This window comes from Megalops cyprinoides, chromosome 7, assembly GCF_013368585.1.
Source record: "Megalops cyprinoides isolate fMegCyp1 chromosome 7, fMegCyp1.pri, whole genome shotgun sequence".
Taxonomy (NCBI): domain Eukaryota; kingdom Metazoa; phylum Chordata; class Actinopteri; order Elopiformes; family Megalopidae; genus Megalops; species Megalops cyprinoides.
Genome location: NC_050589.1, coordinates 25,634,071 through 25,659,459, shown reverse-complemented (window position 1 = coordinate 25,659,459; position 25,389 = coordinate 25,634,071). Strand labels below are relative to the sequence as shown.

Here is a 25,389-nt window from a genome sequence, read left to right as displayed (position 1 = left end):
CTTCTAATGCTTGGCTTCACCCAAATCGGCTGTTGGGCAAGATGTTGTACATGTTGCAAAGTCCCGTAAAGACCCGAACTTTGAACGTCATTACGTTCATCAATCCACCCTTAGCGTACGGTTACTGTTTCAATTCAACGTCAAACCAGGTTTTTCAAGATGGCGGATTGTGATCAGATGGGAAGAAGTACACACAGCATGGATAAAAGCATTACCCTCCCACCTGACGAGATCTTTCGGAACTTGGAGAATGCCAAGAGGTTCGCAATAGATATAGGTACCAAAATACAAGTAACAGTATTTTTTGCCTTTCTTCTTTTAGGAGATGCGTATTTATAGCTATATTAGAGATGTTTGGGCCATCCAGCTTGGTTGACAGTGTAGCTAGCCAGCTTGCTAGCGTCGTTTAGAATTGTATGCAATAGCATTGCACTGCAATCATCTTAGCTAGTCATTGTAACCAATGGATGTGGCCCTGGATGCTATGGCTTTGAAATTATATAGTCCTATATAAGACTATAATGTTTTACACATATGCATTCTTTGTTTTGACGCAGCTTGACATTGCTTAGTCAGCTAACTGGCTAACGTTAACTCAGCCAGCTAGCTAGTCTAGTTAGGAAACCTCATAGGTTAGATTGTGCACGGCATAGAAATAAACAGTCACAGCGATATCCAGGTAAACTGGCAGTCTGTTATCGTTATCCATAGGTGTCGTCCCATAGTTGCACCTATACGTTCTTTTTGAGGCTAAGTGTTTGTAGTTGGGTGCTAGTAAGCCATCTCGCTATTGCAGTCGCTTTCCTCTAGCTAGTTTGTTTGACCCCCCCCCCCCCCCTCCGACCTATCCAAACACTTGCACTATATGCAACAGTTGTGTCGGGACGTTTCAGCTTGTCCTTTATGTGTTGTGTGTTATGAAAGTCCTGACGAAACAGCAAAATCTTACAAGCTCTAAATTGTAACGCTAACGCGTTCTTAGGTAGCCCGTCAGCTGGGTACTTAACTCAGCTACGTCTTTAGACTTCAGACATTAGCAAGTTAGCTAGATAGATTAGGAGCAGGAAATATCATGGGGTACCACGGCGTAAGGTTAGACGCACCCTGGCATTGCGGTTCATGAGCGATAGCCTGCTGAATAGCTACAAGAGCTGGCAGCAACCTGTATCTATTTAAAGAGAGCTAGGTTGCCTAACTAGCTAACTGAAAAAAAACTCTATTTGTGATGATAGCTTTGGTCTCTAAACTAGACTTCTGAACTATGAGAGCCAAAAGTGTTATCATAAGTAACTTCTCCAGGATATAGCTGCGTTGCATTCCTACACATAGGCTATACCAAGGTAGACAAATTATTCACCCGGACATGAGTTTTGTCTGTAATGGAGTACATTTTACCTGGGCGCTAAAATTACGTAGACTTTAATGTTAATTTTAAAATTAAAGTTTGCTTACAACAGACTGATCCCGTCTGTATGTACAGTTCCAAATGTCACACGTAGGGGTTCTTTAAACAGCTAGCAGACAGCAATAGCAGGATGCTTTAACGAACTGGATGACTTAATTCTATTTTTAATTTGTGAAAACAAACGATTGTCTTTTTGCTTAGATGTTCATTTTCGCACAGCCCATGAAGCTAACATTGCACTGGGCAAATGCAGCACCGGCCACGTATGTAAAAATGTGGAAATTAAGTAAACGCTATTAAATTGAGGTAGGAGCCATTAGTCAGGGTGCAATATGTAGTAGCATTAGTATTGATTGTAGTATTGGCGCCATAGATCTTTCAGTGTGTTTATGTTAAAGGGGACCCACCACATCGAAACTAGGCATATTAATAATGTTTCTCCAGCAGGTGTTAAGACATCAAAACGAGAACTCTGGATTCCAACGTTACACTAGATCAGCGTTTCCCAACCCTGCTCCTGAAGGCACACCGTCCTGCATATCTTCTATCTATCCCTGCTCTACCTACCTGACTGAACTCATCAGTGGCACTTTTGATTAGCTGAGCACACCTGATTTAGTCAAGCAGGAAGGATACATAGAAGATATGCAGGACAGTGTGCCTCCAGGAGCAGGGTTGGGAAACACGGCACTAGATTCTGTTCAAGTACAAGACTTCCCGCCAAAGTATAAGCAGAACACGGATGCTTGCTGTAACGATAAAATGACGGAGCTGCTGTTAGTTTCGTGTTTGGTTTTGCATCATTGCGTTTATTTTGGCATCACAAAATCCTCTCAATTTTAATTGGTTGAAATACAATTCTGTTCACAAACCACACAGTATTACCTGTCCTGATAGCTTCACCCTCACCCCTGTTGCTCCTTTAACTGCAACACATAATCTCCCTAGTCACCTTCACTTCCAGTCTCTCTATGCCCTGAAAAGGACAATGGAAAAGGCAGCAAAAGTGGATAGATGGCTAATATTGGGCTTGGAAATGATGTTGGTTTTGGCTTTGGTCTCAGGGTTAGGCCCTAGTGATGACATCTGCTTTAGACCTCTTGGTCTCACACATGAGTGCTTTGACTACCTGTCCAGTAATATAGTCACTGTTAAGATCTAATATGATCATTTATGATATATGGCCATTATGGGGCATATTTGAAGAATTGGACCAGTGCACATGGAAAACAACATTAGCATCATCATCACAACTATCTACAGTCATGGCATATACCCAACTGAAACTAACTGATGTGAGGCGTGGAACACAATGGAACAATGAACATGGAGCTAAACATTTTTGTGTAGAACACATGTGGAAGGGGAATCCCCTAAATTGTTAATATCTACATTCTAGAATGTAAGGCCTATAAAGAAGGTTTATCAATTGAGTGTTTTGCACAAGAGTGAAACCTTTTCTTTCTTTCTTTCTTTGACAGGAGGTTCATTGACAAAACTTGCTTACTATTCCACTGTTCAGCACAAGGTAGCCAAAGTCCGGTCATTCGACCACTCTGTAAAGGTAGGATACCATGAACTGATTACTCTGCATTTAATTTATGAGGTCACTTCACATTGCTATCCAGATAAACAATATGAATGGTAATATGAACTGCTAAATCTGATTACTGATGACTGGGGAATGATTGATGTTTAAAAGTGTCAGTTACTTTCTTTTTTCTGTTGTACCTGTGCCATCAGAAATATTGAGCTTGTTAAATAGACAACAAAGGATTGAATAAATGTGATGATAAATTTTACCGTATATTTTTTATGCTTTGTTTATTTTTAGGTGTAGATAAGACAACTGTACATTTTAAGACGTCAGCATGCTGCTTTGATGTAGGCCTACTTGTTAAAATTGGAGCGTGTTAGAGATTAAGGATGAATTCACATCCTGGTCATGTGTGTCTTCTTTGTAGGTAACATTTCAACAATCATTTGTGATATCAGATATAGAATTTCATGCATTTTGCTAGCCCGTTGCAGGAGTGTCCCTTTACTAGGCCATTCTAGAACAATTTCCTGATTCACCTAGGAGCATATTTTCAGCCTTTTTTTCCCCAGAATATGGTAACAAGTTGCAGTCATCCATTCATGATGTCATTTAGGCATACAGTTATTCTTTTCACCATTAGAGCTTCCTCCGGTTTAATTGAGGTGTAAAGTGATATATCATTTGCCTCGCCATGGGCACTGACATCATCTTTCCGAATAACTTTTCTGAGGGGTAGAAAAACAGAGGCCCAAGAATAGAACATTGTGGAACTCCATGTTTCACTGTGTGGAGATCAGAGGAAACATCTTAAATCTTCATAAACTGAAATCTGCCTCATAGACATGATTTGCTAAACTAACTAGATATTATTGACAAAAATTCCAGTTTGTTGATCATTCATTAGTGTGAAATGCTATATGTAAGTCCAAAAGGAGCAGTTCAGGAGTGTATTCTTGCCTTCATCAGAGGACACAAGTATCACTTACAGCTTTCATAAGAGCAGTTTCTGTACTATGACCAGAGTGAAAACCAGTTTGGAAGTTTTCCACAGGTGTCATGAGAACTCACATAAAGCATTAGGTGTTGCATCATGTCTTTCTCCAGTATTTTGGAAAGAAATGTTTTTTTTAGGTAGTGTTGTTTGGTTTGGCTTTATATGCAAGGGCTTTAGCACAGTTATTTTGGCAGTCAGGTAGATATTCCAGGGCAAAAGGAAGCGGTGACTATATTCAAAACAGGTTGACACAGACAAGTATCAGTTCCTCTACAGGTTTTATATGTATTCAACTCATTAAACATGTGGAGAATTTTAAGTCTTTATTATTTTGCTTAGGTCGGACTTACATGTAAGGAGTGTAAGTCTGACTGACTGTATTTGCAGTCAGTTTTGCAGCCCTTTACAACCAAACTCTAGTCCAGTTGTTTGTTGCTATGCTTTTCCTTTATGTTTGGGATTCTGCAAAGCTGAAGTGGGACTCCATTTTTGGAGGGCCAATATATGCATGCAGGTATAGCTTAATTAGCTATGTAATTATTTCAGACAATTCCTCAACTTTAGTTTGACATATCAATTCATATATCTCAGCTGATTTTTGTTGTTCTGTCTGTCTTGGGAAATAATGAAGTTTTACCCACGTAAGTAAATAAGTAATAGAGACCAGGGCTATTTGGTTGGAACAATACGCAGCATGCACACTGGCCCTCCAGGCAGTGGTTGGGGATGCTTTCTGTTAAGAAACTGAGCTATAAATAGCTACATAGATTACTGTCTGTGGTGGTGTTCATAATTAAAAAGTCACTGCAGACCACTTTTTGGATCAATAAAATTGGATTCTGCTTCTCAAAGTACCATCTCAACACTTTTGATAACGTAGTATCTCTAGAAATAATTTCTAGCAGATGGTGCATTTCGTTGAAAATGGTCTTTTAAAAAAAAAATCAGAACTGGACATTTGCCACTTGCGAACCACACTTTGATGGTTCCTGAAAGCAGCCTTCTCCTCACTCTCATTAACTAAGCCATTTTAGTGCTGCTGTTTTTACCCCTAACTGCCAGGCTATGAGGAGGCTTAGCTGGACAGGCGCTCTGCTTCCCAGTGTTATTTCAGAGCTGATCCCCCTGGGATTATCTCCTTCCAGGGATGGACATTTTTTCCCTAGATAAACGTGTGCGTGCTCAGTCTATTATAAACTACCCTCCTCTGCCTTGGTCTTTGCCCTCAGTACAGTTCAAGTAATAGTTACTCATTTTCCCCTGAATGAACTAACTAATACAAAATGTTAATGTTACTAATGTTAAGCTGGTCCTAGGTTGAGCTTGGGTGTGGTCCCACATATCTGCATCCTACGAACTTGTAGTTTTTGTTCGGTAAAATAGCGAGATTGGTAACAGTGCTATGTTGTGTAGTGCTGTGCCATGTCACTTTTGCTTTGTAGCTCACAGCTTGTGTTCATGGAGGAGAGGAAGGGTATGACCATAGCTAGAGTCCAGTGCTGTGTAACAGCAGTGCCATGTGACTGCCCACGTAGTCTCTGCTACGCTTGGGCATAGTGCCATCTGTTCTCTTCTCCCCAGGAGACGGATGATGACCCACTCTACGAGATCTCGGTGCAGGAGGAGATCTTCGCCCGTCTGCACTTCATCAAGTTTGAGAATGCCTACATTGAGACCTGCCTAGACTTCATCAAGGACCACCTGGTCAACACCGAAACCAAAGTGATCAAAGCCACAGGCGGTGGCGCGCACAAGTTCAAGGACCTGATTGAGAAGAAGCTGAAGCTCAAGTTGGTTTTTGTGTGTCGCACAGAGACATGAATGGACAGACAGATATATTTTTCTGCAACATTGTCACAGTCTGTTACACCAAGCCTGTTTGAGTTCGGTATTGTCTGTTCTCAAGCATAGAGCTGTATTGTTGCATCCATTACCTACCATTAATAACATGATAAATAAATGTTTGCTTGATTTGATTCAGTAGTGAAAGCCATATCTCTTAGCTGCCCCAGTCCCCTGCCAGATGACCAAGAGTTGTATAACTGGGTCATTTAGAGCTCTTGTGATACCTAAAACAAAGTTGTAGTTTGGTAGATAAGATAATACAGAATTGATTTCATATAGTTAATGTAAGTAGTGCCATAAAGGTGATAACTCTAGACTCTGGATTGAATGCTGCCCTGTCTGTGTTTTCCTGTACCAGAGTGGACAAGGAGGATGAGATGACCTGCCTGATTAAAGGCTGTAACTTTGTGCTGAGGAACATTCCCCATGAAGCCTTCGTGTACGTCAAACACGCAGACTCAGAGTTCCGCTTCCAGAACACGCATCCTGACATCTTCCCCTACCTCCTGGTCAACATCGGCTCTGGAGTGTCCATTGTCAAGGTTAGCCCATCCCACGGCCTCCTGCCGCGATGGTCAGAGTCACATCGGGTGGTTCAGAGGGGGGCATGTTGTCCTGGAGACCATGTTGTGGATGTAACAGTGGACAGTTTGTGAAAGTAAAAATGTGATTTAGTTAGATTCAGTGCTGAAATCTGTATATTTTTAATGCAGGTTGAATCAGAAGACAAATTTGAACGCATTGGTGGAAGCTCCATTGGGGGTGGCACATTTTGGGGACTGGGAGCATTGCTCACCAAAACCAGGGTGAGTTTTTTCAGTTTATACTGGGGTGTGGGCTCTGGGCCTGGGTTGGTGTCTGTGTGTAGGGGGGTCTTTCAATCTTTGCATTGTACTGCTCTTTCTTTTTCTGGGGAAACGGCTCTAATTCTTCCATGTCCTCAGAAATTCAGCTGTGAAAAATATTATCTAAGAAACAAAAAGAAAAACTAAAACTTTTCACTACTATTATAGGTATGGTGGTGTTATTCATTAGTTTGAGGTTAATTCATCTTAAATTTGCTGTTTGAAGTTTCTTGTAGCCTAACCTGTTGTTTTCCACTGGTACAGTTTGACAGTATTAGTTAAATGGGAGTAATATTCTGCTTGTCTAAAGAAGAGAAAAACAACCTGTTAGCAGAAAGCCCCTGTGGGTTCAGCGCATGCGGTATGTTTTCCACACGGAAATTGTGAGGCAAAGCACTTTGTGGCTTTTTCTTATCTTTGATATTGAGCCAGCAGCAGGCAGTTCTGAAAACAAGTGGTTTTGTTTGTCTCAGCAACTACAAGGCTGTGGTGGTTTTAGAAACTTAGCTTGTTAAATTGTTTTTATAGCTAATTTACACCGCACAGGTGGATTAAAAATGCGAAACCATTTCGCAGTTTTTTCTTGTGTCTTTGCGGATTCTATTTTTACAAAAAGGAACTTTTCATTAGCTTTGACAAAAGTAAATACCATTAAGTGAAAGAATACATGGAATGTATCAAAGATCCTCCTACGTCTGTACTTCCAGCAGTGGCTGGTCTCCCCTTCATGTTGCTGACAGCGTGAGCCATGTGAACACAGTATGATACTATACATGTACACATGAGCACATCAAAACAAGCAACTGTTAATGTGACTGTCGTTTAGAACACAGTCAATCAGAGGTCGGAGTGTGTATGTGGTGTGTATGAGAGCAGGAAATATCATGCTGCACATTTAAAGTTAACAGTTCCTTCATTTAAAATGTCTTGTTTCAAGGCATTATGTGAAAAAGTTATTGGACGAAAATCAAAAACTGTTTTTTAAATATATTTTTCAAGTTTGCGTTTCTTTTTTATGAAAACAGTCTTTGTTTTCTGCCGAAAGCCGTCTTTGTTTTCTGTAATGTTGCCTTGAAGAGGTGAGCTTTCACATTACATAATCCAAAGTGTTATAAATCAGATAAAAATATCTTGCATCAAGAGATTGTTTCTTTTTAATAATAATTTGTTTTTTATTCAGTTACATGATTCTTGCGTACAGTTCTTCCGGAGGCACTCAGATTTAGCCCTGCTGTAATGTTATTTACTTTGAATCATTCTCAGTACAATATTACTCAAGTACCGTTTTAAAATGTGGATTGAATGGTCAACATTGGTTATACTACACTATGGAACTTGATTAACATCTTCTCTCCCTCCCCCCACAGAGATTTGACGAGCTCCTTCAGTTAGCATCCAGGGGGCAGCACACAAATGTGGACATGCTGGTCAAAGACATATACGGGGGGTCCTATGGCTCGCTGGGCTTGACTGGTGATCTCATAGCCAGTAGCTTTGGAAAGTCAGCCACTGCAGACAAAGGTAGGGGACTAATTTGGTGTATTAAATTTGAGTCTGGACTGTTTTTTTGTCTATCTTCTCAGTCTCATCCCAACTGGCCTATAACTGGTTGCCTCTGGTCAGCTGTTGCTATGTAGACATGTTTACTGCTACTCGGCTGTGATGACCTGACCCTCTGGAACTCGGAAGCAACAGGCAAAGCGTTTTACCCCTTCACTGCTGTTCTGTGATTTTCCCATACAAATTCCTGCTCCTCATTACTTATGTTGTAGTTTTTCAACACCTTTAGTGGCTCCTAGGGTGGTTTTATAAGAAAATAAAACCCAGGGAAAGTGTTTGGTTGGTCATAACAAGTATTGATAAATTAGCATTCAGGGGCTATTGATTTGTGTGCATGTTAAGACAAGACAAAGTCCTCTTTCTGTAGAAAAACAATGTATTGGGTTAGATGCACGTGTCTACTAGTGATTAAGTGTTTTTGAGGGAACAGCCATAGTTATCCTTTGCTGTGTTTCTTATTCATACAGTTTTATTCTTATTTTTATGCTGTCTGTGTGGAAAACAGTTGAATCGTGCCCACTGAATCAGAAACAATTACATTACATTTAACTACATTTGCTCAGCAGATGCTCTTATCCAGGGCCACATATGTTTTGAAATGTAATTAAAGAGCTGGATATTTACTGCGGTGAGTCCCTCGCCCAAGGGTACAGCAGCAGTGCCCCTCTGGGGAGTCGAGCCAGCAGTGTTTGGGTCATGAGCCCAGTTCTGTTCCCACTGTGCCTGAATGTTACATCTGTTGGCCTTGTTTCCCTGTTCATGAAAGAGTTTTCCAAAGAGGACATGGCCAAGAGCCTCCTGCATATGATCAGTAATGACATCGGCCAGCTGGCCTGCCTCTATGCCCGGCTGCATAACCTGAGCAGGGTCTACTTCGGTGGCTTCTTCATCCGCGGCCACCCTGTCACCATGCACACCATCACCTACAGCATCAACTTTTTCACCAAGGTAACCCTGCTGCGTCCCACGCAGTGGTTTTGTGTGTATTTCCTTTGCTTGCAAATGTTGTTCGACCTTATCCAAGGCAATTTATATGCATTCCTGCATGTTACTCAGTTACACTGCTGACTTGTGAAATACTTTAAGCCTGTAACCCTCTTGCGAACAGTCCAGTTCCCCAAACTACCATGTGCCGCATATATTACTAAAGGGTACCATTTAATGAGAGATTTCAGTTTTATGTATGGCAGGCATATGAAATAGCTTGCACGTATCATTAATACAAAAAGTGCACATCAGCACTTTGAGTGCTTTGAAATCCTTTAGTCGATAGGCTGACCCCTGTTTCTTGAACGAGAAAGGGACGGTGTTCTCATGTCTTGTCTGCACAGTAACACACATTTGGTCTGCTGCAAAAATATTCTGTCAGAATAGTATTGTTCAGTTAACAGGCAGCGGTACTTGGCCTTTTAGAGACAACCAATGACATACAAATCCAAAGACAACTTTGGATCGGCTGTTTATAATTTAAACATTATTGTGGCCTTTGCATTTGTCTTTGCCATTTCTCTAAGTAGACAAATGTCTCATGCACAAAGCATCTTGGACTTCATCATGCTAATGAGACAGCAAACATTTGGGTCAGGATTGCCGTGGTACGGGTCATCCTGAGCAAAACATTTGGGGATGAGGGACTTGATTGGGCAATATTTCTCCCTGCCCTGTGACCAAGGCATGGTAACACAGGGCATGTCAACAACTCAAGGATACTGTTCTCCAGACCACCACTGGTGTACAGAACATACCACAGCAGCAATGAAACTGAGGCCACAATAAGATGATGATGGTGGTGGTGGTGATGGTAGCTGAATTCAGGCCTTGAATGTCACATTAGTCTACCCTTGGCAGTCTTCCCGCTGGCCGCTTTTTGTTGAGGCTTATGACGGCCCCAGCCTTGCCCCTGTGTGTTCTGGGCTGTGTTTTCCAGGGCGAGGTGCAGGCTCTCTTCCTCAGACACGAAGGATATCTCGGAGCTATTGGGGCCTTCCTGAAGGGAGCAGAGGAGGACAGTAGGTTACAGTTCATACTTATTATCTGGAACAGTGCGTAATCACTGTCACAAGGCTTTCACTGAGCGTAGGAAAGACTGTACTCTGATCTGTGCTGTTATCTATGTGAAGATGATCGGACTCTGCACTTAAGAAGACTAAATATCATTAAACTGTGTTTTCATATATATATTTGTATATCCACGCATTTATTTTAATGAAAGTGACTTAAAAATGGTTTAAGACTAATGGAATGATGCTTCTAACTTGGAAACGTGTGTGCAAGTTCAGTTGGTTACGGGGTCATTTAGGACTAATGCAACAAGATATGCATAAAGTACTGTGGCATTAAGAAGAATGTTGGATGTCTGCAGGATGTAACATTATATGACGGTCAGTTTGTTTCTGTGGCTGAAAGTGGACTTTAGGTGCCCCTAAAACTCATTCAGCAGCCAGATTTTTGGTTTGCTCTTGCCAAAACTTATGACTGAGGAGAGGCCTTTCAGAGTTTAAGATCAGGAAAGAACAATGGTTTATCTCAGAGAACTTCATCCAGGACGGATTTGTGATAAGCTGGAATGAGTACTTCGGGTGGGGCGGGGTAGCAGAACAGATTTATGCAGTGGAAGGTTGAATTCCTCAGGTGGCTGTTGAGAGAGGTCTTTTATGTGACTCCCTCTGTCTCTTTCTCTGCAGACCCTAACCAGTACAGCTGGGGGGAGAACTACGCTGGCAGCTCTGGTCTAATGAGTGTTTCCCCAGAGCTGAATCCCATGCAGCGTGCACGCAGCGGGACGGTGAGCTTCCCATCCCCATCTTAATCCTCTTCCCACAGATTCCCCCACAGCTAGAGGACAGTCAGCAGTGCCCTCGTGTCCCCATTAGTGTACTTTGCCAAGGAAATACATGAATAATGTAGACACCTTAGCCCAGGATGACTTGCATTGTCTACATGTGTGGACTTGTGGACGTTATCCATTTATGCAGCATGGTATTTACTAAAGGAGATTGATGTTAAGTTCCTTGCACAACCATAAGATTGTAGTACCCTGATATGACTATGCTGGATTTCCTGATATGGATCTCCATAAATTGCTATAGTTCTTGTCAGAGCACCTCACCTTTCCTTGTCTTTTTTTTCTATACAGATGGGACCGTTTCATTTAAAAAGCAGTATAGCTGTATTTTGCCCTACCTTTGTGAACGTCCAGTATACCCTTGGGAAGGAAAACGCCTCCTTCAGGCCTATAGAATTCCTAAAATTTTTTACTGCTGAATTCTTCTGATAGTGTCTGCTTTGATATGGAATTGGCACAGAGGATCTTTCATAGGCAGAGCTTTATGGAGACCATCAGGGTTTATGGCGTGCAACGTTCAAATCTGTAGATATGGGTCCTGCGTATTTACTATCTGACTGTGAATGGATTTGTTCAGGTTATCATGTGTCCTTCAGGAGTTTTATGACTGAAGGATTGTGCTGAAATATGGTTGTGGGAAAGGGAAACAAACCAGGGCAACCAGATTGGTAGTCAAATTGGTAGTCTATTTGAATAAAGCTAATCCAAGTCTTGGGGACAGATTTCACCATACTATGCTTAATATTTTTTAATATGCTTAATGTGTACTATATTTAAATTAATTTGTCATACAAAGGATGGTGTCTGTGAGGACTTTTGAAACCAAAATGTTCTGATTAAATTACATAATTTCACATGAGATTATAACCAAAAGTTTAGTGTTTCAGGTAAAACATTTTTGAGAACCCTCTCCATATTTAAGCCCAGCATAAGCGTAAAAGTACACCTTTGTGACATGAAATTTCAACATTTTGGGACTGAAACCTGGTTCAGACAGCACAAGGCTGAAGAATCTGAAGCATAAAAAATCAGTTCTTTAATGCATTTCTTAAATGGCTCTGGTTTGATATCTTGTTCAAGTATCAGTGTATCCTGTCCTTTTTTTTTCTTCTTAAAAAGCTGTTGATCTGAAGCGCTGCAGCATCAGTGTCCTCCCTCATGACATCCTTTGATGTCTGATTTTTCTCTAACATTCCTTATTTCCACTTCTTTTTCATATCCACCATGTCACCCCTCTTTTTCTGTCAGTTTCCTGTAAGTACACCCCCATGCAACGTGTGCTGTTTGTAGTGATTAACTCCCACGCCTCTGCTGCAGCTCACACTTCTAGCCTTACAGATAGCCACTCGCTTTTGCACAAAATGTTTAATTATCCTTGCTTAGCTTGCTTTTGCAGACCTGCTGCAGATTTAGAAGCTTGTTGCAGTGTGATGTTGTGCAACACTCGTCTACCTTATCAGAAACGCTACCTAAACCTTTCATTTCAACACACCCTGTTAACTAAGAGCTGATTTTTTCCATATTCAAATCCATGTAACATCACAAGTGAAATTCAACAAGGCTACTCTCTTTAAACAGGGTAATGGCAGCACGTAGGTTATAGGTAATGAAGTTACACAGTCTGTTAGATGTGTCTAGAATTTTATTAAGTGGGATTGTATATGTTTTTGGCTGCACGCATGTTTCAGAACTGCCAAGGTAAAATGAATTTGGTTTAGGACTGTCTCCAAACTCCACATTATTAGATTGGCTGTCACAATGTGGTAATTTTCATTTAAAAATGACTGATTATACACTTTAAAAGGTACTTATGCTGTCAAGCTACTGGACTGAGCTTTAAAGAAATGGAGCTCCAGCGGGCTAGTTAATCCATGTGATAGAAAAGCAAAGTTTTCTTGTGACAGTTATTTAGGATAGCTATAACTGTCGCATTGTTTGCGCATCAGAATCATGCAGTGTGTGTGATGTCAAGGGCAGGTACCTGTAATTGTTTGTGAGGCTCACGACTATATCACGCAGAAGGCAAAGTGTTGAGTGGCATGGCAGTGTGGAAAACACTATTGACTATTATGGAACTGGGTTGAATGTGTCATGGATTACTGTTATGGATTAAATTTTATTTCGTTTGCATGTTGTTCAGTTAATGGTATTTTAGTGGTAGACAGTGGAAACGGATAATAATGACTAGTCTTCGATTGTCTACAACATCTTTTACGATTAAGTGACCACAAAATGTACATCTGGGTACGTTTTCACACACTTGGATCCACGCACATATACTTACATTTCAGTAAATTCTGGAGTGGTTTAATTTTGTCTGAGTGTCCTGGTCACCAAACAATTTGAGTGAGTGCAGAAGTTCATGTAAAGTCCTGTAGTTGTTGGTGTGATTGGTTTGCTGTGGTCATGGTCATGATGTCCTGGCTGTCTCCCCCTCCTCCATCCTCCTCAGTTTGACATGCTGGAGATGGACCGGCTGGAGCGGAAGCTGGTCAACCTGCCGCTCCTGCAGGACCCCTCCTCTTACATCCCAGACACGGTGGACCTGACCGAGGACGCCCTCGCCCGGGAGTACTGGCTCTACTGCTTTGAAGAGGCGCTGGACGGGGTGAGGACACCCGCCCAAACCAGCACTTACTGATTTTGTGACCTCACAGATCTGATCTGAACATTTCCTGCACATTGTCTGTTTATTTATTTTACTGGTAGGACCACATTAGACAATTTCTGTAGCAATTTTGGGAATGACTGTGAGTGAGCAGAACCTTTGCCTGGACCATTGTGAAAGGAATGGTGGGTGTGGCTTGTTTGCAGGTGGTGAAGCGGGCAGTGGCCAGCCAGCCAGACCTCCCCCAGGCTGCTGAGCGGGCTGAGAAGTTCCGGCAGAAGTACAGGCACAAGCTTCAGACCCTGCGGCACCAGCCTTTGTAAGTGTCGCTGTATGACGCCACTGTGGCCCTCTCCCATCTCAGCTCCGCCTCTAATCAAACGCTGTGGATGGAAACATATCACTGGCGATAAGTGTCGTGTGATGAAAGCCCTGACCTTTTCCCTGCAGTAGCTGACATTAATAGATTGGGGAAATGCGGGACTCATGCCGTAAGTGTCACGTTAGCTGGTTTCTGCGTCTCCTTGATGTAGTTCTCCTCCTTTTCTGCCCCTCAGCGCCTATGGCTCCCTGACGGTCAGGAGTTTGTTAGACACGAGGGAACACTGTCTGAACGAGTTCAACTTTCCTGACCCTTACTCTAAGGTTTGAATTGATTCCGTCCTCCTTTCTGTAGTCTTTCGTGCTCTTTTTTGTGTGTACTGTATGTTTGTAAGAGTTGAAAGTTACTCCTGTTTAGGAGTAGTGGTGCAAGATGTTCCCTTGATAAACCTTTGGTGAAACATGTCACACTTCATCCCATTGTTAATTTGCTGGGCTAATGGTAGTATGTGGGGTGACTTGCCTACCTTGCTGTTAACATTGTCCGTTAATGCAGTTGGACATTTACTGACGCAAGGTAGGCTAAGCACCCTTGCTCAGGGGCCGTAACAGTCGCTGCCTGTGATCTGAATGTGCAATCCTCAGCTTCTGAGACAGGTTTACCAAGCCCTAGGCCACATACCTAGAGCAATCACTCAAAGGATAGAACACTATGCCTGCATGCTTTATTCAGTAAAATGCAAACAAGTGGTCAGATTTCATTGAATGTGGCGTGGATCTATGAAGCGGCTTTTGCTTTGACGAGAGGGGAGATCCCTCCAGGGGGTGCACCATTAAATTCTTGTCAGTGTTTTAGCCTCATTCTGCTGTGTCAGTGTAGCGTAGCTGAGATTTATCAGTGGTGTCAGGGCAACAGCGATGTGTCTCAGGGCCACTGTTTGATGTTGTTCCGGCTCCAGATCAAACAGAGGGAGAATGACATGGCCCTGAAGTACTTCCAGAAGGTGGTGAAGTCTCTGGAGAAGCTGAGCTGGGAGCAGAGGCAGTTTGCCCTGATCAAGGGGCTCCTGGCTGGGAACGTGTTTGACTGGGGAGCCAAAGCTGTCTCTGAGTGAGTGTGTACCCTCTGCTGGCTGGTTCTGGAAGTGCATATCATCTGCTGTGCCCAGTAAAGAAACTCATGAATGGTTACATCCCTGGAAATGTCTTTCAGGCATTTATTTACGTTTTTCTTGGTTAGTGTGAACTATAAGTGCTTGTACATTGTTTAGTGGGATACAGTGCACAATGCTTAGATATTGCTTTCTTTTTTTAGCGTTCTAGAATCTGACCCAGAATTTGGATTTGAAGAGGCAAAACGTCAATTACAAGGTGTGAGAAAAAGCAGTTTGTTGGCATTTTAGTGTTCATTAAGCAGTCTTCCTGTCCTTAGCTGCCTTTTAAACATGATGGTTTGAGAATACACACATTTACTGAATAATTTCTTTATTCCTAAAACTGGGCATATTCCAACTGTTTGCTGGTAGAACGGGTACCATTAACAGCTTTGTGTACTGTAACAATTACATTGCTACAACAGTAAAATGTTGTTATTTATACTTCAGTATTGCTTTAGTACTGCTGCAGGTTACACATGGAAGGTGTTTGATTAGCGATACAATAAGCAAGGTCACACATTTAAAAACAGGTGGAAAGGATCCTGCTGTTGACACGGGTAGTTCATTTGCGTTGCTTTCTCCCCACAGAGCGCCCGTGGCTTGTGGACTGCTTTGACCAGTGGATTGAAAGATTAAAGGTGACTGGAATGTGATCTGTGTCTAGCTTGTTTTGCTCTAATAGGTAATCCATTATCTTTGTTAATGAGGGCAACTTGGTCCACTATACCCCTGTCCTCTACTAGGCTATGCTGACAGATGTAAATGAGGCTTCAGGCTGATCTCAGTTCAGTTATGCCTCTCAGGACTCTGTCTATCAGTAACCTTTCAATGATATTTTCGTGTATTGTATATGTTACATCAGTGTCTCCCATGTCTTTTTCTGTAGGCCTGGTGGAGGTTGATTGGCATATAAAACCTGATGCAACAACTGCGATCTTTTGTGCATTTTATTATAAATACTGCCTTTTCAGTCAGTTGTGCAAAGCTCACATTTAAGCCAAATAGACCAATTTAAACATTTTAAACAGAAATATAACTATGTAATGCGTTTGTCTTTGAAAGTAGCTTTGCCCTGCTTAAGCTATCATATAGATGCCTGACTACCAGGCCTAGGCAACGGCAGGGGAAAAAGCTGGTGTGGATTTTTGTGTGTATCTCTTTGTGCTGACAACGTGATTGAATATTGTGCTTACTGGCTTTCTCTTGCAGGGGCCTCCTCACAAATGTGCCTTATTTTTCGTAGATAATAGTGGGATAGACATCATTCTGGGAGTCTTCCCATTTGTTAGAGAGCTTCTCTGCAGGGGAACCGAGGTAAGAGCCTTCTCGGCACCCCTGTACCGCACAAGACCCCAGTACAACCACGAGGTCCTTCCACAGACAGCCTCCATGTGGGTTTTTCCACCACTAACCACAACCACAACCTTGAACCGCATTCAAGAACGGTCTTTGATGTGGTGTAAACAAGGTTTACACCAGGCTTGACATTGTTTATACTTACTATACAGTATCTGGAAGCACAATTTGAAAAAGAAGGCCCTTCTCATTTATCACATTGTGCAAAGTAATTTTAATATTCTGATCCTTCTTGTCTCACTCTGGTTTTATTTGAAAAAGTGTATGCTTACTTTTCTTGTAACAGGTAATCCCTAGTGGTCTTCAGGGTGCATTTCCCTTACACAGCAAACAGTTCTAAACTCATAGAGTTATAATTGCCCTTAAATACCATATTACTCTTCCCGAATTACTGGAATTGTGAATGAACTGTCATCTTTCATATCTCTGCCTAAGAATGATCTGAGCCTGTCTGTTCTTTGTCCTTCAGGTTGTGTTGGCCAGCAACTCTGGCCCAGCACTGAATGATGTCACAAATGGCGAGCTGCAGATATTGACAGAAAGAATCGCTGCCATGGATATGATCATTCAGTAAGTATCCTTTCAAAGCTAAGCATGGACTCTGTAGACATAGACACGGTGCTTTCAGCACCTCCTCTTGATATTTTTTTCTGCAGTGCAACTAAACATTTTGTGTAGACATAGCAAGGGAATGGTCTTGTAACTTGCGTCTGAATTAGGACATATGTGAAGGAAATAAGTAAAAATGAAATGTTGATTTCTGCCTGCTGTAAATGTCATGGGGCCTTTTCAGAAATAAAACAGTGCGATAAATGTAGGAAAGTGATTTATAAGGTAAGTAAGTAAGTAATGTCATTGTGTTGTTCTATTATGGTGTGCACAATTGTATTAGGGATGTCAGGGGATATGGGAATCGTGTAACTGCCAAATGTGGTGTGGCAATTCAAGGAAGTACCCTTATTTTTATGACCCTTTGCTTTCTGTGTATCTGATGAATATTATCTGCCTTTGGCTGTTAATGTTTTCTTGCTTTTAAAATGTGGATACAGTCAGTTGTAAAATACTACAGATAGTACTATTTTATATTTATCACCATCCTGTTACTCATATTTTACCTATTTTTAAAAGTGGTGCTGTGGATAACTTCGTCAGCTATGTTCATTATCTTTGGCTTGAGTGTACTCATCCTTTGAACATTTTTAACACAGTTGATATTATTTTCATGGTGGTAATAACACAGAACTCAGTTGATGTCATTTGTATTTTTATAACTGAGAGTTAAGTTCATATTATGTGTTGTTATAAGAGGGAGCTCGGTGGATATTATTTTTGGTGCTGTAATAATAGCCTCTCCTATTTGCAGGAGTGGGATCAAGGAGGACAGGTTGATCCTTGTCCAGAGTGGCTCCAGTTCCCCATGTTTAGACCTGAGGTGAGTTTCCTCTCTGACCTGAATGTGACCTTCTTATTCTGAATTTGCGTTGCTGCTGTACAAACTTAAACGTCACGGAGGTCGATCTCCCTAGGTGTTTCCATAAGTGTTATTTTGCCTTCCATTCAAATAGTGCTTGTGTTTTTTGCTGAATCATTTTGATTGTCCAATTTCCTGATTTCCATTACACTCCCTTTAATCAAAATGAGGCAAGCAACACTTTCATCAGACTTTCAGGAGACTGCATTGGGGTTATGCAGTGTGGCGGTTAATAAATCACATTTGTATGGCTCGTTTTCAGTCTTCATAGAGCGATTTACTGCAAGGAGACGTTTAGCACACTACAAATCCCAGAGTACACTGCAAAGCACTGTCCAGTGGATAAGCACTTCTTCCTATTATCATGTGAGCAGCTCATAGTTGCTAAAACGAATCGCTGAGTGCTGAGAGTGGTGTGACAATGAGCCTGGCTCTTTGGCGTTGCAGTCAAGCTGCAGGTTTGGCACCCCGTAGACCCGGGGTCGAGGCCGGGTGGATTGACTGCTCTCGCCCTTCGCTACACTGACATACCGACCTCTCCCTCTTGAGAAACAAAGCCATTTTGTTTTGCCATTCTCTTTTCTGTCATTGTCATGGGGAACTGTGCTGTAGGGATCAGTCTGCATTTGGAACAAGCACCTTCTCTGTCTGAGCTACTGAGCTACTCAGGAGCCCTAGAGAATGGGATTTTTAATGAGACAAGACAGCTCATCAGAAGAATCTCCTGCAGCACAGTGTCTCGATCACTCGGGTGGTGTTGTAATCTTTTTGATCCAGAGGGCAGACTGTTGCCCCTACTGACTCCCTAACACCTCTGCCTCGCTTAGTGCTCTGACATCGTGTCCCCTCCCTTCAGCCGCCTGGACAAAGTGCTGGCCACCGTGGTGCGCGAGCGACACACAGACCTGGTGATCATCGAGGGCATGGGCCGAGCCATCCACACCAACTACTACGCCACGCTGAGCTGCGAGAGCCTCAAGCTGGCCGTCATCAAGAACTCCTGGCTGGCCGAGAGGCTCGGGGGCAAGATCTTCAGCGTGGTCTTCAAGTTCGAGCAGCCGGGCAAGAGCCAGGGCGGGCACCAGTGACAAAGGTGTAGGCAGACCATGGGCTGTATGTTCGGAGGGTAGTGAGCGGGTGCAAGCGGTGGACCCCCTTGTAATTACTGTCTTTACTGTCTCTAATTCCTTTTTTTTTTAAATTGGCAAATTGCACTTGCAGTTGGCAAGAGTGTGTGGGGGGGTGGTGTTGATAATCAGTATGGTTTCATTAATGGGGGGGTTGGCCTCAACTGGTAATGAATGTGCTTTCAATCAATTGGTCCTCAGATGACAGTTCATTATTGTATTAATGCAGGTTTTTAACGTTTTATTTTGTGCTGAGATGGCCGAATGATTTTTTTTTTCAGGGTGGGGACAGGTTCAGTGTTACTGGATGGAACAAGTCTTGACAGTATTTTTTTTCGCGGTATCCCGCTGGCCAGACGGCTGCAGAGTCTCTGCTGAAGCTCAGCCTCCTGACGCTAATCCTCGTTGCGGTAGCGCTGCCGGGCAAGGAGGGAGCGCGCGGCTGGCCTCACTAGATAATCACCTTCGGTAGACAGTGTGCAAATGCAGGGTGACACGGTGTGTAACATCTCAGCCACAACCTCGAGACTTCAACAGGAAAACTGCCTCACAATGCGCATGCTCTGCAGGTTTTCCTCTGAGGGAATTCCGCAGGCGTTTTTAAAAAAAAATTCGTTTTGATCTAGAGTTGGTTTGTTTGTTTCTGAAATTTGAGGTTACCGGTACCACTTTTTTACTTGTTTGTGGCTTTTATTTGCATGGCCTCTGTTCACAGGTCATGGGTGATAGCTTCTTCTTCGAATGATGTGTTCAGTGTTTATTTCATCATGAAGTATTAAGTGGTGCAGGTAGAATTGTAATGAAAATAAATGTTAATGTTTGAACACGTTCATCTAAGTATCCTCAAAAGCTAACCAACCCCATCCGTATTTGGGATAATTCATTCATGATCACCGCACCAACCCGCCATCCATCACTGATGGGTTTCAGGGAAGTAGTTGGTATTCAGTAGAAATGGAAACTGTTTATAACATCAAGATTAGAGGTTGCTATTCTAAATTTCCATCAGTGTTTTAATGACAATTGAATACTTCAGCATGTCTGTTGGTATTTTAATTGTTACAATTGTGCCTTGAGGTTGTGGTAATTTAGTTTAATGTCTTACAGAAGCCATTTAAGTTAAGGTTAAATTTAAGAATCAGGGAATAAATTATTTTTAAAATAGTGTTGTGGATACAGCACAACATTATTCATTCACTTTTGATTGCTTTTATAGTATCTTACTTGTGGGTGTCCAGGAATCATTCAAATGGACTGTTTTGCCCTTTTCTCAAAATTGTTGAGGGCTTACTGTTAGATCAGGCTGACTTGCTCGTTTATTCAGTTGTATTCTCAGCTACAGCAATAGAGTTACTCTTCAGCAACTAAGCCTCATTTAAACAAATGAAAGAAGACAATAAATTGACTAAGAGAAGTATGAGCACCTCTGTTGGCCACTAGGTGTCAGTATTCAATTGTATAAATGTTGACTTTTTTTCTTTGCTCAAGATGCATTAATTCTTATAATCTGTTTTTTTCTGTCTGATTCCACAGAAACCCAAGGTTAATGGTGTTTTTTAACCAAAGCCTGATGTTCTATTGATTTGATGCAAGCCCTATACATTAAAGTGAATAGCATTTTGCAAAGGGATATTTCCTTTTTCTAAGTAAAGCTTTTTGGTGCTTACATCTCAGAAGTCACACTGTTGTTACTGATGGCTTGATTTTTCCTATTTGTATTGAATTGCCGAGAATCCTTGGTTGTACTCGGGCTCTGATTTGCCAGAATAACCTCGTCACATTTATCCTCTTCAGGTCTGAACAGGACTGCGCCATTAACGCCTCACTCTGGGTCAGGTTAGCCAGGTGTTCTTATAAGTGTTCGTCTTTCATTCAGTGCGGTCCCTCCATGGTCACTCATGATGAAAACCTGTACAGGGGAAACCAGCTCTGCTCTGAGGTGTGTGCTTCTCAGCCCTCGAGCAAAGCTTGAACAAGCAGGACATTCGCCAGCTTTCTGCAAGTGGAGCAATAAACATGTGTGAAGGCGAGTGTGTGCTCACACACGTGTGCTCATGTGTTCTGCCCACAGCACGGTCCAGACAAGCTCAACCAGACAAATCTGGTGCGAATGTCCATTTTTACTTCATTTTTTATTATTCTTCTCAGTGTTGATGGCTTTGTGTTCTCTGTGGACTCACCCAGTGAGATTTTGTATAATCACTGTTATATATGTATGTATATATATATAATGTAACTGTGTACATATATATACGATTCATTTGCATATCCTGAGAAATGTTTATTTTAAGATATCCAGTGTTGTGTGAATAAAACATGATTGTGTTCTTTGACAATCACTTGTAATGAAATGTCAAATATATTTTGAAATGCCTTCACTCATAAAACGATGATCTTGCTTTATCTTGGTGTGTTTCTTTCCACATTTTAAGTGCGACACCTATCACCTGAATCAGTTTGGCAGAAAATATTAACCAAGCTTAGAGTGATCCAAACCAGATGGGGAATATAAGCATTTCTGTGGTGAATAAGACTGGTAGGTAAAATGTAATTGTCTTGCACGGGTTTCAGCTTGTGGTGTGTTAAGGGGAAGGAGGGAGAGAGAGATCAGCATAGCACTGCTTTAATAGCCTTCTCTCCTGCTTTACTAGATTTATGTTCCTGTGTTCCTCCCACCCCTGGTGTGATTAGCTGTCACAGATACAGGAGTGAGAAGGCTGTTGGCTCCGCCCCCAGACTGTCACTGTCTGAGAATGAGCTGCAGTGAGTTAGAGGCATGTCTCTGGAGTGTGGGTTCACTGGTGGCTGCTGGATGTCTGTATGTGAATGTGAGTTGGGGGGGATGGGGGGGTGTTGTGACTGGGGCTCCTTAAGGCCTGTGGGACCCAGATCCCAAAACTAGTGGGGCTGTGGGACATCTGTGGTGCCATGCACCATACCACCATCAAAGCGGCCTGGTGCCTGGGGCAGGCTGGAGAGTAATGAGGGGGGAAGTGTGGCTGAGCCGTTTCCCTGTGCCGCACACCGATAACGTGCTGAGACAGGCAGGGGGTCTCCCACTCTTCTGCTGAGCTGCAGCTTTTTCCATACTAGACCTCACCCCCTACCATCTCCAACTTTTTCCAGACCTTTAGACTGGAAGACTTAGACTTTATGCATTTAAATGGGCACAACTTTGGTGCAGTTCCATGACATGTATCTGAAGTGTATCTTTTTGTGGTTGGCCCAATGTGTGAGTAGCTTTGATTTCACAAGAGTGACCGAGCATGTTCAGGATGTGTTTGTTGTGATGGTAGAGGCTAAATTGGGTCACACCCTCTGTATAAATTTTAACTTCAACAGAGTTAACTCACAGAAGTCCACAGCAGCTGAAAAGATTATTTACATTACAAAGAGAATAAGAAGATGATACAACAGAGGACAGTTAATATTCACTTATGGAGTTTTCCCTCTGGCTGCTGTTCCAAGGTTTCTGGAATGCTCTGAAGCACATTCTGACTCTCAACCCTTCTGTGAATCTTGAAATGGAATAGCAGACTGCATATCAAGATTATCTGTGTCACCCTCTGCTCAGTTTTGGTCCGTCAGTAATAATGGAGGGTCCCTCAAGATCTGTAAGATCATTCCTAATACATTTGGATGCATAATGACACTAACTGTTCTGAGTAGCATCTCATGCCAAAAAGGTCTGTTACTGCTGTCAGTTTTAACTGAAGCAGCATTCATTAACCACCTTGTGGAGAGAGAAGCCTCTAAAGTTGGCAAGATGCATTTCAGGTGAACTGTAGCTGTACAGCGGTTTGATTACCAAAGTTGTCATTTTGGTACAATGGCTCCTGGTAAAAGAAGGGGTCATTTCCTTCCTTTTCACAGGTAAGTGCATTGGGAAGACTTTTGTAATGGTTATTATATGGAATGGGCATACTAGGACAATTTGTTAATAGATTTCAGGTTCTGGGATGGAAATTGTATGATTATTATTCTCTCAGCTTTCTTCTTCCTTTGTGGAGGCCTTTTGTCACGGAGCCAGTCCACCCTGTGGAGTAATGGCATTTTTAATGTGAAAAAGTAGGTGCTTTCATAATGCGGCCTGATCATTACATTTCCCCATTTGAAGGTGGAAGCAAAATGCTAAGAAAATTCTATTATAAAAAGGGCAATATGTATGTGCGAGTGTGCTCGGATTTGAGTACCTTGTGGAATGAATGCAGCACTTGTCCTGATTAAAATTCTGCAGCGACAGTGTCTTGTGTACAGTCGGGTTCCTCTGAAAGCCACCATCGCTGATCGCTGGCCTCGTCCGTGAACCAAATCGAAAGGAGTATGCTTTGCAATGTGAGATTTATCCTGTGGGATGTAATGAGATCCCATTAGGCAAGCTTGTGTGAGCTCTGACTGCCATGATGAGGGAACAGTCAAGCCCCAGGTGAAATGACATCATTTTCTTAGCAGGCACCCTCAACCAGAGCGTCTTGTGGGACTGATGGGGAGGTTGAGGCTTCATGAACCCCTAGAACAGGTGGAACTTCTGTGTGCTGTCAGTTGGTGACTTGGTGACTTACAAATGAATCAAAAGAATCTTGTTTACATAGCAAAACGCTGTTTAAAATTAGTGAGTCACTGATAACACACAACACCCATGGGTTTTGTGATTCATGAAGCCTCAGTCTCTTGTTGGGGCTAGACTTTTGGAATACTTTAGTCTATTCAATTAGCTGATCTTCTGCTGGTGACCCTGAAGTAAAAGAAGTACCCTGCTCAAAGAATTTGGCTCTAGGTGGTGCACCCTAGCCATAATGGCATACATTGTCCAGAGGGGAGAGAGGCTATGATGAGAGGGACATTCAATCCAATAATCCAAGTCTCCTCCTTCATGCAGCAATGAAGTAAGCACATGGACTTGCATATACAGTCACTGAGTAACAACAGGTACGCCATCTTGGATGCATTCAGTTTGCAGGCAGAAGACGGTTCCCACTAGCATATGGCCACTTAACTACATAGAGCTGAAAGCTCTTCACCTATCTGCTAACCAATGCAGAAAATAAGAGCAGGCCCTGCTGTCTGTGTCCATGAATCCAAGGCCTCTACTGTTTTTCCTGTAGGAGAGACACCTGTTGAGACATGATGGTATAATTCATTTGCAGCAGTGACAGACTTCTCTGGTAAGCTCCTGACAGGGTGGTGTGGTTTGTGTGCACAGAGACCACTGTCCACTGTCAGAGCTGGGCATGCTGCTTTTGAGCTGCAGTTCACTCTGGGTCATTGAGACTTGGTGTGACAGAGATGGGAGAAAATGGGGCCTCGGAGAAGGACAACTAGGAAGAATGGTCCTTGAGTGGCTTGGATGCCAAGACCATTGCATTGTTCAGTCTGTATTCTTGAGGTTAGTTCTCTCCCTTTGATTTGTGCAGATCATCAAAACTGCTAGACTGTTCTGCAGTGAGAATATTCAGAGAGAGAACTGCAGAGAGAATATTCAATATGAACCTTGACGATGTTGATTCAGGTATACTGAACACTAATGCCCCACTGGCCTGGAGACTGTAGTAAATTATACAGGTGTGCACAGACATGGTCAATACCAGTTAGTGCTTCTTAAGATGTTATGAGTGGAATCAGTTTAAAATACAGCCACTACTGCAATTCTGATAATGAGTGGTTTTACACTACCAGTGACTTCTCTGCCCAAAGGCTTTCTATCAGCAAGAGTTGACAGAATTATAGACTTCACATTGGCCCTCTCCCCGTTTGTGCTGCCCCTAATGTTTCTGAATAAGGGTATATATGTGATAAATGGGCGATGGTGTACATTGTATCTGAATGCCAGTTTTTGTTTTGGGGAAATTTGTTAGGAAGTTATCTTCAAATGTATTCAAAGGGGGGGACCCTTCATCAGAACAAAGGCATGTAATTCCTTTTGTTCTGGGTAGTAAGGACGGTAAAATCGGTAAATGCAATTAAGTCCTGGCGGAGCGGCGCGCTCCCTGCATGTACTTGCATTACAGACGGTTGATTTATTACCTCGCGCTCGGCGGCTGCTCGCGTCGGCTCCCCTGGAGACTGAAGTGAGGAGCTGATTCCACGAACATCGCCCCGCATCCGCACTGTTGAGGCCGTCCACGGACCGGAGGTACTAAGCCAAGCAAAGTTGTGTAAATAAAATGGCCTGTCTTACCTTGCAATGCAGACAGAGGAGGAGATGCTGCAACATGATTAACGCGACATTGGGCTGCTGACGCGTTGTTGCAAGGCTGTGAGGCTCAAGCAATCTTCTTCGATTGTTGTAATACTGCCAGATTCTCGTGCAGTCCT

The 25,389-nt window shown here is 42.5% G+C and overlaps 1 protein-coding gene across 2 annotated transcripts; it reads left to right on the top strand.

Annotated features, from left to right (window-relative positions):
* Nucleotides 1–154: 154 nt before the first annotated feature.
* On the top strand, nt 155–20,142 carry pank4 (pantothenate kinase 4 (inactive)). 2 transcript variants are annotated; one of them, XM_036534020.1, is made up of 20 exons: nt 155–277; nt 2,887–2,969; nt 5,521–5,729; nt 6,143–6,326; nt 6,498–6,590; nt 7,997–8,150; nt 8,956–9,137; nt 10,117–10,198; nt 10,874–10,974; nt 12,283–12,288; nt 13,487–13,642; nt 13,849–13,961; nt 14,200–14,287; nt 14,923–15,074; nt 15,279–15,334; nt 15,709–15,758; nt 16,330–16,434; nt 16,946–17,046; nt 17,840–17,908; nt 18,804–20,142. In XM_036534020.1, exons 1-20 carry the CDS (start codon nt 160–162, stop codon nt 19,033–19,035), a joined length of 2,334 nt encoding a protein of 777 aa, XP_036389913.1. In that variant the 5' UTR covers nt 155–159; the 3' UTR covers nt 19,036–20,142. The 2 variants fall into 2 exon arrangements, with proteins under 2 accessions (XP_036389913.1, XP_036389914.1); XM_036534021.1 differs by lacking the exon at nt 12,283–12,288.
* The last annotated feature ends 5,247 nt before the right edge of the window (nt 20,143–25,389 follow it).